At 32.1% G+C, this 18005-nt stretch overlaps 1 protein-coding gene across 1 annotated transcript in view; it reads right to left on the bottom strand.

The window, feature by feature from the left end:
* The window catches only part of LOC110992809 (inactive rhomboid protein 1), a 99466-nt gene that overhangs the window by 23587 nt on the left and 57874 nt on the right, over positions 1 to 18005 (bottom strand). The window contains exons 2-3 of the mRNA XM_045631256.1: positions 6150 to 6524; positions 1688 to 1859 (exon numbers count right to left, since the gene is read on the bottom strand). Of these exons, the coding sequence (XP_045487212.1) occupies positions 1688 to 1859; positions 6150 to 6524 (547 nt within the window). The remainder of the gene's footprint in view (positions 1 to 1687; positions 1860 to 6149; positions 6525 to 18005) is intronic.

Below are 18005 nucleotides of genomic sequence, written 5' to 3'. Positions count from 1 at the left end.
TATCATAAGTCACCTTCACACTTCAAACATTACAAAGTCTCACACCATATTTTTATAGCTGAAAATATAGAAAGCTATTTTATGTGAATTGGTATCAACGAACCCGAGTATCTATCCCTTTTAAAACACTCGGGTTGAAATGTCGATTCGAAACATTCAGTGTTCACTGACCTGAAAAATACATCGCGGAATGACGGAACGATCTTTGTTTCTGTTTTCCTTCATTTTCTTGGGGTTTTTACAGAGTTTGGATCAAGATACACTTATATACGTGCCTGTAGCTCAGTATAAGGATTGTTTTATTTTCATTTACAGTACAATTAAAATAATTAAACAATAAAGAAGGCAACGGGTGATACATCTACCAGACCGCTGTCAGGAAAAATAAAATTAAATAATTAAAAGTAGTGCAAAACTACATAAGATATGGAGTAACTTGAATTTAAAAAAAAGAATAAAACACTGTGAGGGATACAGTATAGATACAGCATTGACAGGTAATGATATTACTGTAGAGATATAAAGAAGCATCTAGATGCTTATCTCCTTCTCTACCTTTCTTCCTTTGTCTTTGAGACAGGAAATTAATCACACAGCTTAACTGCGTAAGGAATCATGGAATCATGGTTAAATGATGGAATTTAAAAAAAGGTCGCGGACTCATCTTATATTCAGTGATGGACACACACTTCCATAAGGCTGCAAGGGCGTTACCGATATTTCAAAAATTGATACCTTTTCTTTTACACCAATTGCTTACCAAACGGTGCCTCTCCGTATTATAGAAGTTATCTTAAATACAGTTTGCAATACAATATATTATGTGTTAAAGCTTGAAAATAATTCTTAAAGCAGATTAAAGATGCCTCTATTTGTTAGTACTATAAATCAACTCTTCATAGAACTAATGTAGCAAGAAGATTACTTCTAGAGTAACAAGTAATAGTTAATCTATTCAACCGGGAAGCTATTATGGCCACAGGTGGCTTAGTTAGCTCTTAACCTAGTTTAGTAGGTTAACCATTTAAAAGTTAACTAAACAAGCCGAGTTCTATCGTGTGTAGACTGTAGATAATAGTTCTTTGTTCAAAAGGAAGAATTGTAGCTTTCTAATGAGTTATAACTTTTTAATTAGTAATGTATTCTCTAAGAAGGAATTGCATTGAGATTCTTTATTATAAATATTTGTCCTGATGTGAAGAAGCAGGATAACAGAGGTTCAGCATATGATTCTTAAAACAGACCCCATCATATGAAAGATTTATTTCTGTAGACGCAACTAACACAAACTAGTGCGTTAAAGGTAAAGGAGTAAAACATCGTCATATCATGAATTCAAAGATGTGTATTAGTCACAGAAGGATTTTCTAAAATAAGAAATATTGCACAAAAAAAAAACAAAAAAAAAACTATGAAATCTATTATAAAGTTTAATTTAATCATTTATTTTCTTTTTAAGATAAATATATACATCCCAGATAGTCACAGTTCAAATAACATTGATTGAAAGTTGGACAGTAATTATATAATCAATTAATTTAATGAAACTGTATTTCCGAATGAATTCGACTTTGAAGGCGAGGCGAACTCTTAAAAGGCAAGACATTGTGAGTGTCCATGGGTGGCGACACATAACATTAGCCTCCTGTCCTGCCTCCTACTACATTAAAAACAAATATTTGCTTACAGTAACAACGTAAGAGAGTCCTGTGAGCGTAAGCCGCGCCACGCTGTCTTTCCCTGGTGGGGCGGGCGGCGGGGCGGCTGGCTCGGGCGGCGCCGGCGCAGGTAGCACGTCGGGCCGCTCTCGACTTCGCCCCCGGGCCTCTCTTGGTGCTGCGCCTGATGCTCCATACATACTAAAAGAGAGTATTTATTAGTCTACATTAATATACATATCGAAAATCACGAACTGATAAAAACCTTGGCTAACACTTTAGTTACCATAAAGGCAAGTATATATTTATTTATTAGTTATCTTACATAAAACTTATACAATAAAATAATTAGAGTTAGAAAAAGTAAGTATATTAATAGACAATAAAAGAAAGCTGAAAATTATCATTAAATAACGTCAGTTAATACTTAATGTTTCAAAGAAAATGTCGGTCTTCCCGCCTCTTAAAATATTCCCTCACATCCTCCTTGGTGAGGAGTAAAATATCAATATCCTCATAATTAGTATCATAGATAAAACCCGAAACATTTGCGAATTATGCAGGGAATTCGTGTTTGTACGAGGCACATGTAATATCTGTGAGTATCTTCTCGCATACTGTGGAGGAATTCTTAGATAAATTAATTAAATATTATTAGGTTCTATTCCTATATACTCACTATCAACCTTTTTTGACAATTTATATTAAGGCTCAATATATAATATATACTGTGCAGAGTATCCAATACAATTAATAATAATAAGCTCGCATAATGATTTCTAAATCATATCAGTTTTCCGTCATAAAAAACAGAAACAGAATACGGCTGTAGCGTTTCGTAAAATATTATTAGTTTCATGGTAATACATAAAAGAATACAGTCAATACATCTCTAGTAGTCCTTATGAAATAATATAAAGTAACAAATTGCGTGCGAACAAAAGCTTAAACACACATAAATTCTCTTAATACACATTTTATTGCCTTGCACGTTTCTACAATATATTCCTCGTACTACTTGCCATCTTTTAGATAAAGATTATCATATAGTCGACTTAAATGTGACAATGTGTGGTACTGAACAAAATTACTAGAATTATGTTTTAGAGAAATCGTATGATTTACTTTTTAAAAAGCACAGTAATTATATTTTTAAGTATTTTATTATCATCGTCTGACGTAGATTGCCAATTATTAGTTGCCTTACGACTAGGCTAAATACTTAACCATCCTGCATTTACTTACGTGTCCTTTTTTTAAGGAACAAAAAATGTTAATGCAAATACCAACGAACACGCGTCACAATTAAATTTATTTCACAGCCAGCACTTTTTTGAAATAAATTATTCTCACATATCCTATAAAAATATACATAATTCATTCTCATTTTGCAATTCTTTGCAAAATTTCGATGAACACTCGAATTTTCTAGCACCTCGACCAACGTTCCAGGACAGAAATTCTCGAACATTCCGATAACGTCATTCAAATGGAAAGAAAGTAGATGTTTTAGAATTTTTGCTCTCGTCGCAGTTTGAATTTAGAACACGATTTGAAATGTTTGTGGCCAGTTACGCGTCCATGATGGAATACCGAATTCAAAAAGTTTTTCGCGCTTTTACAACAAAGCTTACCTTTTCCAGTTTTATTCCAAAATATACCCTACATTCAATATTAAACACGGCTTTATCTTTTTATAAATTTAAACAAGATTTTACATTTTCGAAATAATCCGAGAATAAACTGATTAGTTTATGGAACACTGTATATTTGAACCATAAACATATTAAATTATGTTCTTTATCAATTGTTTTTTATTAACAATAATTATCTATGAGACATAATGTAGTATTTATATAGTCAAATACAGAATGTCGTTACCACAGTAGTCGAAACTTGAACATTGAACGAGTTTCTTTGATAGTTTAGTGATGTCAGTATCTAAACTTGAATAGGATACTTAAAGTATTATTTACTCTCATACAAAGTCTAGAACTAGTTAACACTGGTTCGATTTAGGTAGTTCTTAAAGCCATTAACACGAGCACGTATCGAAATATATTTATAAATATATCTAATTGAATGATTTTTAAATTATTATATAATATGATAGCATATATAGAGTTTTTTACGCTGGCTTTTTTTCTCGGCCTACACCCTCTGTCTTCTTTGCCGATGAGTAGGGATGCCTACAAGTTCGAATTGATTGACGTGGAATAAGTAATACCTAGATGATCTTATGTTCCAAAATAAACGTATTTTATTTTATTTTATTTCATTATCGACAAACTAGGACATCACGGACTATCATGTCAAAAAAGTGCTGGCCGCTTCTCGAAACATGCCGCACTCAACGATATCATACATCGGTCCCTTGCCACCGTCAACGTGCCAAATCTACTTGAGCCGACTGGAATTGCTAGAGACGATGGCAAGAGACCGGACGGTATGAGTTTGATTCCATGGAAGATGGGTCGAGTTTTGATATGGGATGCCACCTGTTCAGACACACTGGCCCCTTCCAATCTTCATGGAACCAACAAGAGAGCTGGTGCGGCTTGTGATGCGGCTGAAAAAGCTAAAGTCTGCAAATACAGGGGTCTAGGCTCTGAATATGATTTTGTCCCATTCGGTGTCGAGACCCTTGGTCCGTGGGGTCCTAGCACGTTAAGGCTTTTTAGGGAATTATCAAAAAGGTTAGTCGACATCACAGGAGAACGAAGAGCTGGCAGCTACCTCGCATAAAGAATTAGTCTAGCTATTCAAAGGGGGAACGCTGCTAGTATCTTCGGAACCTTGCCTAAAGGGCAATTAATAATATTTTTTAATAATTAAATTTTAAGGTTAGTTATTAGATATATTTTTATGTATTATGTTATTTGTTTTGAATTAAGTAATAAACTGAAGTATATGATAGCATAATTATTTAGACTATTCAATATTTACACTTGTTTTTTTTTAAATCACAGAAGATATTAGTTCTGTCTTGAATCTATGGAACAGTATCCGAAAATGACGAATCTTGTTTCATGAGCTGTCAAACTCTTTTTTCTATATACACAAAGTTTGACTTCATTATTTTTATATAAATAACAAACAAAAGAAACATTCATACAGATTAAATCAGTATCATAGCAAATAGCTAAAGAACTCATTTGACTTTCATCATTATAATCTAAAACCAATTTAACAGAAAGGGAAAAAAACTTTGAATAGTTAGGATAGTGCAATTAGACTCGGTTTTTATAAATAAGTCTTAGTTTAAGGGATCTATTCTGAATTGTGTTAGTAGCCGTTAGCTTTTAATGAAAAGCTCTAGGTATCGGTTATGTGGATAGAACTGAGTTTTAATTACAAACGAGACATCAATGACGATGTGTAAGAAATTAACTTTAACACATTCCATTGAAAAAAAACGATAAACTGAGTTTGGAATTTCTTTTGCATTATTAAAAATGTTATAGTGCCAAGAAACTTTATAAATTAAGTTTGGAATATTAAAGTAGAAAAATACTTGGAAAAGAAATACTATTGAAGTAAAATTAAATATAATAAAGTTGTCGTGACTTCGTACTCACATAGTAAGTTATGATTTGTTTCTGCTTAATCTGAACGTTTTATTAAGTAAAGAATTCAAATTTTACTCGCCGCTCGGCCCCCGCAGCTTAGTGGATAAAACGAAGTGAAAGGTTTTATTTTGGGTAACATCAAAATTTAATTAGATAGTAGGCAGAGAAAGTTTATTAACCTGCTAGCTTGCCATGGAAGTATACGCTACATTGTTAGGAATTCAAAGATGTGCCATATTATTGGAACGAAGTTCCTTATCGCGCGTTCCGAAAGGGCTAGACGGAAAAAATTAAGACGAAAAGTTGTAACAACGAAACTAGCGACATCTCTGTGATGGAACGGAACTTTTCCTAAAAAAAATTACATAGGTGTCAATAGATGTCTCTATCTTCAGTTTTCAAAATGAAAGAATTAATTAATGCAAAATAATAATTTTAGGCACTGTGTTTACTCAAATTGAGCCGACTGATTAAGTATATATTCTTATATCCTTCACTTAATCGAAAGGAAATATCGATTTAATTAATTATTTACTGCTAAATATATATTGAAAATGTTCATACAAAGTTACATTATGTATATAATAAATTATGTTCGAAACTATGTAACTAGCAAAAATATACTAGTGGTACAGCGACAAAGTTAACGTAAACTTCAAAGTTCGCTGTGTTAGGAATTAACAAAGATATTTATAAGCTTATTCCGGGAAAGTCGGGATAAGTTATGTTTGAAACTTAGCTTCAACGTAACATGTCCCAATAAGGCTTTTAATAACGACTCGTTTGACGTTAAATTTCCCAGTTAATAAAATAAGAACTGACTGTTAAAATGTCATCTTACAATGACACTTGACATCTGTCTCCACCGACAATTGTCAATAATTGATTTATAGATATTGTCGTGATAAAAAGTAAAGCTTACCTAATATCATCATCATCGGGATGATAATCCGGTGGTAGGTCAATTCGAAGATCGCCCAGGGTACGGGCCGCATGCCGTCTCCGTCTCTCATGCCACAGTCTTCTTTGTTCCCTTTCATTATCCTTTTGTACTCCGAAAAACGTCTGCGTTTCTCTTTTCAGGTAATCTCTGACGGCAACTGTATGGGCCCGCCGTAATCTTACACCGTCTTCTTGTGCCTCTTGGGGACTTTGTTCAGATGGCAATTGGGGTCCGGGGGGCACCGAAACTATCCGAGGGGGTGATGCGGGGGCAGGGAGAGGCGGCGCTGACGCTGCAGGTCCAGGGGAGTTTTGGCACGCCAACTGAGGGGCGAGTAGGCTTGCACTAGACCGCCTGTAACAAGATAATTTGTATGTGTCAGAATGGTGCTATTTATTGTGGATACCAAAATAATTATACATTTTGAACAGCAGAATCAAAATTATACCGCTGTATTGTAGTTTAATTTATATAAAGAGGTTTCAGCTTGAATATTATTATTTTTTTTATTCTTTATTACTCAATATGTCATATGGAACATGGTGTAGTTGTTGCAGCTCCTTACAAACATTGTGTAGTAAAAAAAAAACTTCGCGATTAAAAAGAGTGGCGGAGAGTTTATTGCCAGTTCTTCTCTTCCGTTCTACGCCCTTGATTTGAGAACTGGCAGTAAATGTAAAATTAAATTCATTTAATATTTCTTTTTGTTGACGTTCATAAGTGTACATTGTTACCTACATGAATAAATAAATTTTGAATTTTGAATAGAAGTTACAGATAAAATCGAGTCGAATATCTTAGCTTGTTCTAGACCGGTGTATGTCTGAATATATACTTAACTTTAAACGATATTAAGCAATCATGAATAAAAACTTGGTAACTTTAAAGGAGTAATGTTGAATGAACTGCTTATTTGAAATATGTTTTGAATAATTAATAGCAAAGAATGAAGCCAAATATAAATAAAACTAATAGAGGACGCTACCAAACAACTAACGAACAAATTAGGCCGACGTTCATAGGCGTGAATATTGGCCAATCAAATTTGTTTATTGATTTTAAATATTTACTTAGTTCTATTCATATTTGCAAAAATTTGTAGGTTGAATTCCGAAAGTATAATGTTAGACCCCAAAATATATCTTTAATGGGACGTCAAAAATATATTTAATGGTATAATGGGATGAGTTAGGCGATTCCGGTTTCATGTTGACTCATGGCGTCCAGGGCACCACCTCATTGGACCGTCGCTGCCTCTAAGAACTCATGTATGACTGACATGAATTCATGATTCTTTTTATAGCCAATAGGCATTCAAATGACATATCGCTTCGATTTAAAGTTTGTTCCAATGTTTTCTTAATACAACCTAAGTATAGAATGAATGTTTCATAGTCGTTTTGTAAAACGTTTTTAGAACTAAACTGAATTGCGGGAGAGCCAAGTTTATATCGTATTCAGTAACTTACGACCAGTAACGTTGTTCTTGTCGAATTTCACCAAGTTGTCTCCTTTTGTTTTTGTATGATTTCATAGATTTTTTACTATCCAGATAAAATGTAAGATTATATATTAATTGAAGAAAGAAACATAGTAAACCTTGGTGTAATTATGAAATTATGTTATGTTAATATATCATGTATGTATAAAACAATATGATTGTACATTGTGGGATTAGATTGGAAGCATAGTCTCACTCAATCACCGATTTTCATCGCTAAACATAAAATAAAGCAGTCTACGTTGTAGACTTAGTTTTACTTTGAGTGTCTCCGAATACAAATAAATACCTCGATACGCCTCAGATTCGCACTGATCGTATCTTTTATCCATAAACCTTGAATAATTATTTACTTAAATGTTCCATCCACCATGACGAAGGTATTCTAGATATTGGTGAAAATCACAAGAAATTCTTTTAGAGTTTATCGCGAACGAAAGACTAAAACTCAGTATTACGCGTGATAACTTTCCTTTCTAAGACAATAACCTACCCAATATCGAAGTAAGAATTAGACTTACTATCTTAATCTGAGTCAAGGTCAGTTTTACAAAGTCACTTATTATTGTATTTCAAATGCATTTATTACTTATATTTCCAAATTATTCGTCCATATGAAACAATTTCCAATAACAAAGGCGAGTTTAATAACAATGTTATTTCAACAACCCGACAACAACCAACCCTTTATAATAAATATTTACGATCAGAATTTTTATTGTGGGTATCAATGAGATATAACAATTATTGAACTTTCACTTTATAATCAGTATTTTTAATTTCATTAAGTAAGATTATGTATATGACAATAGGTTTCATTCAATTCAATTAGTAATGAACTCAAGGAGAAAATTTGTAAGTACGTTATTGTTCAAATCAATGTATAAAATTGCATAGTCCATTGTTCTACGATAGATGTCGACAAGAGCACTACTCTATAACAGTATAATTCCTAGTACCTTGTTCATTACTGTGCCGTCATCGTCAACTATCCAGATTGATTCGGTATTTCCGTCTGCAATTCAGTACTAAATCAATGATTGGAAGTTAAACGCTAGAATAACTAGTACTGCAGAACTGTTAGGAATTAATACTCTTACTTCTCTTTCTAGTTTTTACCTGTGTGTCTTTTTACTGCTATTGCTATGTTATATGTATGTACAGCCTTCGTAAGAACTAATATACATATGACGTTAATACAATTCTTTACGGGTCACATTCATGCATCTATTACATGATCTATCTGTTCAGTATCAGAATAATCGGTATCTGTGTCCCACACGATTTCTCCATTAAGGACACGATCATCACATAGAAAGATCTTTTTGGTCTAAGATCCCGCTGCAGGATTGGTGCGTTCATCGAGTTTTTGTTTAAAACCAATTTTTTATGTTTATTTATAATTAAGAGAATATATATTCACTAGGTTGCCTATCAAAATTTGGCCACCATTATTTTTAATTAAAATATTTTGAATTGGTATTAGCACAAAGGTGCGGCCATGTGCGCAACGGCAACCGTGATTTTTTAGAAACTTCATATTAATTACCGTGATGTAGACGTTATTTTATTTAAAAATTAAATGGACGTAATTTTTTACCAAAAATCAATTCAAAATAATTTAATTAAAAATAATGGCGGCCAAATTTTGATAGACAACCTAGTGAATATATATTCTCCTAATTATAAATAAACATAAAAAATTGGTTTTAAACAAAAACTCGATGAACGCACCAATCCTGCAGCGGGACCTCGTACTATTTGCTGCATAACAGAGGGTCGAACGGGATATTAAGGGTTAGCAATAGTTCACTTAACCACTAGGAAGACTACTAGGAATTTTGTTGATGGAATCTTTAAATCGGATTGGACTTGCCTTTTGTAAAATATTAATAACAAAAGTATTTTTGCCGGAAATATAACTAAAAGCTTTATTTATTGTGTTAACCTACCATTATTACATTAATTAGTATGATATTGTTCAAACGAAAGGCGAATTGACCTTTGGTCTACGTCACCTGATAGTTATTGGATAATACAGTATGTATATTAATAAAAAAATAAATCAGTGACGCTACAACCTCTTTAGGCCTTGGCCTCAGATTTCTGAATCTGTTTCATGATCATTTTTAAATCTAATAGCCAAGTATCATCATCAGCCTCCAGTGCCTGACACACGTCGTCGACTTTTTGGGTCTAAGACATGTCGGTTTCCTCACGATGCTTTCCTTCACCGTTCGAGCAAATGTCAAATTCGCACATAGAAAGAAACTCCAATGGTGCACAGCCGGAGATCGAACCTACGACCTCAGGTATGAGAGTCGCACGCTGAAGCCACTAGGCCAACACTGCTCTACATACTATATTAATATATACAGAAAAAATTATTAATAATTGGTAACAAATTCATTTTATATTACCACAACGTACGTTTCATGTAAGGCTTAGTTTTAATCTATAGATTATTCACAATATTAATCAGCGTTTCTACACAAAATGTAAGCATGGTTAGACGTTGAAATTACGGAATATTTGATTAAATCTTCAGTAGAGAATTTCTCATAAAAGCATTATAAATTAGTGATTTTGCGAAATCACGCCCCGTATAACCTTAGGTATTTAAATATTAATATTTTGACTCCGCCTGTTAGAGATGGATTCTTGTTTAATCAAAGAGCGTATAACACTTAATATATATAATATTTTTTAGAAGTAATTTACGAAATAAAACCCCGGTTACAACCTCAACGTTTATCTCTTAATAGACAAGCATGGAATCTACCCTATTGTCTCATTTCGTCACATTAGGTTTTTAATGCCAGTTTCCTCAGAATAATAAACAAAAACACACACACATAAATACACAAAATAACAATAATCAAACAGAACAAATTCCCATTCGGTTCGTCTCAAGCATGTAATGCGTAATACGAGCAAGCTTTCCGTCCCGGAATCGTACGTAAAAGGAAAAATCCTTTGGTGCACAGACGTGATTCGAAGGCAACACCTCGGGGGTTGAGAGGTGTTACTATGCCAACACTGCTCACCACAAAATAAGCGTAAGGTTTTTTTACATTTTACACATAAAAGCTGGAGGATGCCTTTACCCGTGAAGGGGTTCCGATCGACGCTCCTAAAAGAAAGCTTCAGTAGGACATAGGATAAGTAAAACTATACTGTATAAAATAATATATGAAGGCTGTATAATATATTAATTTTGTCATCATTGAAAATAGAACGGGCTTTATAATTTTTTTTTTGCACTTTTCTCTACTTTATTGTAATGTAGTTGAAGTGACCAAGAATAAAATACGACCAGTCAGGCCAAATTTTTATTGTACTATACTTGCCATCAGCATCAAAAATTCAGGTGACAAAAGAAGGCATTATTTGTTCATGACTTGTATAATTTTTGTATATTCCTGCATTCTTGGCGGAGGCGAAGATTGGGTCTTCGATACAAAAAAACCGGCTCGAAGTGGATTTTCTGTGATATCACGTTACACGATTGCGAGGAATTTCCATGGGTCTGGTTAGTGCAGCGACCCAGTTCGAAAATTTCTCATGTCATTTTCACATATGTAAAAATATAAACCTAATGTATAATTGTAAGAACAATGACATAAACGACCGTCTATACTATGGAGTTTGGATCTAAAACAGGCCTTAATAATAAAAGTAGGGTTGCCTTGAAAAGATCGCTTATTAGCGATAAGGCCGCTCATTGCATCCCTTGTAATGTTAATATATTGTGTTATTTGTGTAGCTTTTATTAGTATTATAAGTATTGCAGCGAAGTTTGATGGAATAAATGAATGAATAAGATCACACATCACTGATGTTTTAATCAAAGAAGTAGTGTGTTGTGTTTATACAAATACAATAACTATACAAACAATAGATGAATTATCTACTTAACTTGATACAGCTCTACTATTAAGCTAATAGAACGCAGGTGTTTCAAGATAACCGAGTAATAATCAGCATACTCTACTTAGTATGACATATAAATCAAATTATATTACCTTGCACATTCATAATATTAAATAAAGTTTTCCTTCCAACCATATATTTAATTCATGAGAATGGTTATAGTATTTAGAGAGTGGTTTTAATGGTTTTAGCTTAATTTACAGTGATAACTCTATAACATCGGGTAGGATTTTCCATACATTGTAACGTTTTTCCATATTAGTACATTATAAACACTACTGTCTATAACGCCAGAAAATACCATGTTCTTGCTTTATCGCAAGTCGCCTCCAGTAAATTTCGTAAGTTATTAAATAATTTTATAAGATCAAGATGTACACTATCTGCTAATTATTACGTTAAATCATACTACTACTACACTACATAATACTTTTTTTTCCTTTTTTTTAATAGCTACCTTAATTTACGAATACCTTGGCGAATGTTAGTTCATTTATGACATTTAACACAGATTCGACCTACAAAGACAAAATTTTCTTAATTCTATTCGATTCGTTCGTGTGCGACTCTATTTATATTACAGTAACAAGAATTGAAGGACCAAGAAATTATAACGAGACACAACTGGGATATATTTTCTTTAACCTGATTAAGATCCGGAGATCGAATCTTTTTACTCAAACAAATAATAGATTACATGAAATACAATTGGTATTGAGGATTATGATATTGAATTCCTGCGACGGTTGGTACACAGTGGTATTTGCTTTTTAATTGTTTCCAATAATTCTTACTGATATCCTATTCCGTAGTTTAGCGTTTTTATTCTCAAAGTATTGAAATAGTCTATTAAATAGGTAACCGCGTCATTATCTTGTTTTATTAGAACATTTTTGGAAAAAATTCCACTGGAATCCCCTTAACATTTCAAATCTATGAATAAAACATTTGATTTCTTCTAATACCACGCAAACTCAAGTTTTACGGAAGTTTGACCGTTTAAAGCGTTCTACTTAGAATTAATAAAGTATAAATATCAGTTTGATATTTATTTGAAGAAAAGTAATTTAAATATATTTCAAAAAAAACACCACATGCAATGTGAGGTATATGCGATAAGTGTGGCTATAATTCTATACGGACAACCTTTGAAAGTCAGAGATGTACGCCTCCAAGTATTTCATAAATTACGTCATAACATCACTACTGAATCTATGTGATAGTTTTATTTAAAGATTAAATTTTGTCAATCTTCACCCTTTAATGATAATTGGTGCCTTTATCAAGGTTTTAGTCTCGTATTTTCTACGTGTAATTTCCTTATTTAAGACGCCTCATTAATATTCGTATTTCTGAAACTATGATCGCTGACACTGACACACTTTGAAAAGGGAAGGGAACATTTTATTTGTAATTAAGCATTATAAATTTTGTCTAACACTTTTCCTCGGATAATTAAAAATATTATATATATTGACCAAATTTGCAAAAAAAATATCGGATTTTGTGAAAAAACAATCATATGTAAAGTTCTATGCACGAAAAATCAATTTGAAACGATTTCGTGTTCTTTTATGGATTAAAATTATGCTTTATAATTTAGGCGCTATCTAGATTCACTAGATCTTGAAGTCATGAAAGTGGTCAAGGTATAAACTTATCCCAGACAACACTTACGGGGATAATATATTGTATTTGATACAGACAAACTATATTTGAAACTACATCGTAATTTTAAATTTTAATTAAATAAAATGCTAATTTAATGCTAATTAATTTTGTATTATTTTTTCGTCGTTGTCTATGAAAAATTAGGAGTATGTACAAATTCAAAATCATTTATTCATATGGGTAACACAATGTACACTTTTGAACGTCAAAAACAGAAATGCGTCTAATTTACATTTACTGCCAGTTCTCAGAGCAAGGCCGTAGAACGGAAGAGAAGAACTGAGACAAAGTTTAAAAAAATCTTAAAGAAATAACTTTTACAATATGCAAACACCAACACCAACCAATCAATTTCTATTCTTTATTCTTCTATATATATTCTATATTTCTTGAATACTATTAAACATGTAAGTTTACAAAAATTGTCACATTAAAGTAGCTCCATTTGTGGACTTACTTTTTTACTTACGCAAAAAAATTACACCAAAAATATATTTAATAGTATCGAATGCGATAACCATAATTGAGACTGGGCGTAGTCAGAAATGTACAAACAATATTGAAGCTACATCGTCAACATTGTAGCCTGTGAAACAATGTTGATATTCCGTCCCAACTGTCGAGGAAGCTATATTGAATTATCAACAGATCTATTGATGGCACGTCTAATATTACGTATTGACATTACGTCTTTCCCTCTTAGATGTGTAACTAATTTATGTGTTCCGTTTGAGACCGGAATGAAGTTTTTCCTCAAGATATATCTGACATAATAGATTCTTGACAGAGTCTGAGTTATTTTTAAATTTATGCTGTAGATAAAAAACTGTTATTATATTGAGTCATGGAAGTTTACTTTGTGTGGATGTACAGCCATAACAATACATTAATGCTACTGTTAGGTATCCCTCGTGTGTAAATAATGAATTGCAGCAACCTTCATAATATATGGATTTGCTTTGGATTTTAACTGTCATTATCTGAATAAAAGTCAATGTTTGTTTTTAGTTGAACACGACTGCTATATAAGAGTATAAACTTGGATTGTTATTACATGTATGTGTATTGTATATATTTGTAACTCATAAATCACTCCATCGATATAAAAAATGCTTAGACCATTAGATTTAGAAAATTTCCTTAGGCATTTAAAGTTGTAAAAGACAGAATTAATTAAATACTAAAATTATTATAGGTCTTAAAATACTGATGAAATTTCCTAAAAGCAAAAGACAAGAGTTTATTTATAGTTTCCCTGCAAAATTGAATAATAAAGAAATTCAAATTCCATTACAATGGTAATTTTCATTCAACACAAAGGAACTAGGCGCACGGTGGTTCAAAGAAAAACTTCTAGGGCGTGAATAGCAAGAGGTATGCTTGTTATTATTCTTACCGCAATGCCAATATCGACCAATAGAATGATTGAACCAGCATCGTGCTGATTCCTAGAACTTTATCTGTGAAAAGTTAACCGAGATCTCAAGTCTTACCTGTGAGATCAAATTTTCCAAACACAAACTGTAGGATATTGCATTAGACTAAGTTAAATAAATCAGTTAACTATTTTATTTAAATATCAAAACGTATGAAACGTAGTTAAAGATTATGTACACTATAATTATCGTTTTGTAGAATTTTCCTAATTCATTTTTTTATAATTCTTTGTTAATCGTTTGAAATATATCATACAAATACGCACTTACATAAGTGTTTAACCTGCATTGCTGGTATTCTTGGGTACCATATGCCAGCTATGCACGTGCGGCCTTCAAGGAGTACTTAGAGGCGTCCTCGTGTTGCCTCTCCTTTTAGCCCCTAATGATATAGAAATATCGTCGTGTACGCTTGTAAACCTACTTGATAAATGATACACCATGATACTAAGGTTATGTCAAGAGATATTAAATCACATCAATTGTACAGTTTGCGACATGATTCGTTCTAGTATAACTTTTAATATAACTGAGGTCAGTTCTAGAACAACTTTAAATATTAAACAGAAAACTTTTCCGCTTTTCAAAGCACATATTACAGTAGTTTAAATAGATTTTACAATACCGCGGTAATAGTTTTGAGTTGAAACAATATCCAATTCGATGTAAACAAACATTTCCAACGATAAATACAGTTTTTTTTAATGAAATTTAACAAAAATACATACATAATTATAAAATTATAATAAATCATCTACCAACAGAACTGTTTGCTTTTAAACCGCTGACCACAACGCTGTGGTCACACTGTGGAGTATATTAATACATAAAACTGTGTATATAGTAATAACATATATAAATGTGCATAGTTATAAAAATAGAAATAAAATCAATCTTCATAATGAAGCTTTCTTAATATTAATCATTCGATCTCTAACTTTGTAACCTTTAATAGCGATAACTACAGCGATCCCGAGGTAACGACAGCATAGCAACTAAATACATAGGTATATACATATTGAGATAACTATATTGAACTCACATACAAAAAGGCAACAAAACTATGTTCATCTTATTTTTTTATATATATTTATATAATGTAATATGTAAACACTGTGTTTCAGAAATAAAACAAATTAATTCTTATTAAAATTAATACTTTGTTACGATAAGGTAAACGGTTCCGTTAACTTATATATAAATTTGTTTATTAACATTTTAAAACTGTACATAAACAAGCGAAACGACCATCTAGATTATTCATCGTACCATAATTCCAAAAAGTAACAAAATTCTATTAAGATTGGAGATGGAAATAATTAATTTTTAAAGTGTCCAAATTATTACTTTCATTACTCTTGAAATTCCATTTAACTTTTAAATTAATGCTTCTAGCATCTTCCAGGATAGTTTCTGCGTCGGTATGAAAATAGCGTCCTTTAGAATTCATGTCACGCATCCAATAACTCAGGTTCGACGTACAAGCGATGGGTAACGCTTTTATTAAAACTACGCGAAATGATTAGCAGTTCTTGACTCTTCCCGTACAACTTTGAAAGAATCTTACACTTATTTGAAAACTTTTCAAATAAGCGTCTTATCTTCCTCTATGATGCGTCGCAAAACACTGATGATATCTTCAGTAGTCGCTGTTAAAGGATGTCCCTCAAGCGGATCATCATGAAGATTGCTACATCAAGGCTTAAACATGTTAAACCAATTGTAAATAGTGGCACAAGATGGCGCTTCATTAAGAAATGCTTATCGTAGCCTATCATAGCTTTGTTGTTGAGTAAGCCTACAAAGACAGTCATAATAAATCAGACCGAAAACTTTCTTGCATTAAGTTTATTTTCACGTGTAACAAGAGTTTAATTTGCCGCCAATTCACAAAAACAAATGACAAATGAATCCAATGTACTTTGGTTACCAAAGAGTTCTAAATTAAAATTCAAAAAGTTTTCAATATTTCGAACTGGCCAGTTATAAACGACAGAAATAAAAAAAACACGTTTCTATTAAAAACTTTATACTTTCGTTAAGTTGATGTCTTTTGTCTTTACAGAAATATAAAATGGTCACTTGGTTGTCTATTACTATTATAGATTAAGCCTTTGTAAAACTTGTTATATAAAAATGTTTCTTTGGATTATTTTAAAAAAATTGTATTAGATTTGACGCAAGTATATGTAGATGATACAAAGTTTACCCGTTTATGAAGTAAATAACAAATTTGTATTGAAATTATTTGTTATTTGATTAAATACGCTCAATTTATCGCAACTTGTTCAAATTTTCTTTGGAGTGTGGCGTGAGAACTCGCCGTATAATAGAAGGCGTGCTTATCGATAATATAATCTCTTCCGAGACGGAAAACGAGGTAGCTATCGTTTGCGTTAACTAACAGAAAGCCTTAAGTTTTATACAATTGAAACTTATCTAAGTTTCTCTCAAGAGTGAAGTTTTAATTGCATGATCGATTTCTTTTTTAAATGTAATTATAACTATATATAAATAAATGATAAACATTTATTAAATTCATAACATTTATAAAATATGTTATTAATGTATGCGAATTTTATACTTTTGTATTAATTTTCATATCCTAAACTTATTACACATTTTGATCAAAATAAAGAAATAAATAGGCGATATTTTAAGGTCTATCCAAATCTACGCTACAATTTAATGTCGCTGTTACTTCATATTTATTGCAAAACCTTATTATAATAAGTCCAAAACTGCAGTCTAATATTACCTTAACTTTCAGGCGTATCCTTGTAGCATTCATAAATAATTCAGTAGGTGAAGCAACGAACGAGGGGAACGCGTCGGGACACACGTAGTATTCTAGATAAATTCTCGGGTATACGGCTAAATTATACTTGTGCGTGTAACTTACACTAGGTATTAGGAGATACTGTGTAGTATTTCAGTGTCAAATAACGAGACTGATAGAATTGTTTTTATATAGTATTGACTACGTGATCTACGAGTCCGACGAATTTCGCACTAATATCTAGGACTTGAAGAATATAACGGGTTTTTACATAATCGGTCATATATTTTAGTCCTTGTATGTTTTCGTAAATCATAGAAGATATTTTTTCTTCGTTGATTATTTTTTAACCGTTGACCACCATCGGTTGTGCGTTCAGAAATCATAAACTGTTTAAACTGTTAAAATTATGAAGGATTGGATGGAAAAAAATTACGTTATCAAGTGTGATAACATTATTTTTTTTTTGCTTGATTAAACGCCAGCTACGATATTTCCATCTAGAAACAACAAAA

This window comes from Pieris rapae, chromosome 15, assembly GCF_905147795.1.
Source record: "Pieris rapae chromosome 15, ilPieRapa1.1, whole genome shotgun sequence".
Classification (NCBI taxonomy): Eukaryota; Metazoa; Arthropoda; class Insecta; order Lepidoptera; family Pieridae; genus Pieris; species Pieris rapae.
The sequence above is the reverse complement of the archived record's forward strand: the minus strand, read 5'-3'. Positions and strand labels throughout refer to the sequence as shown.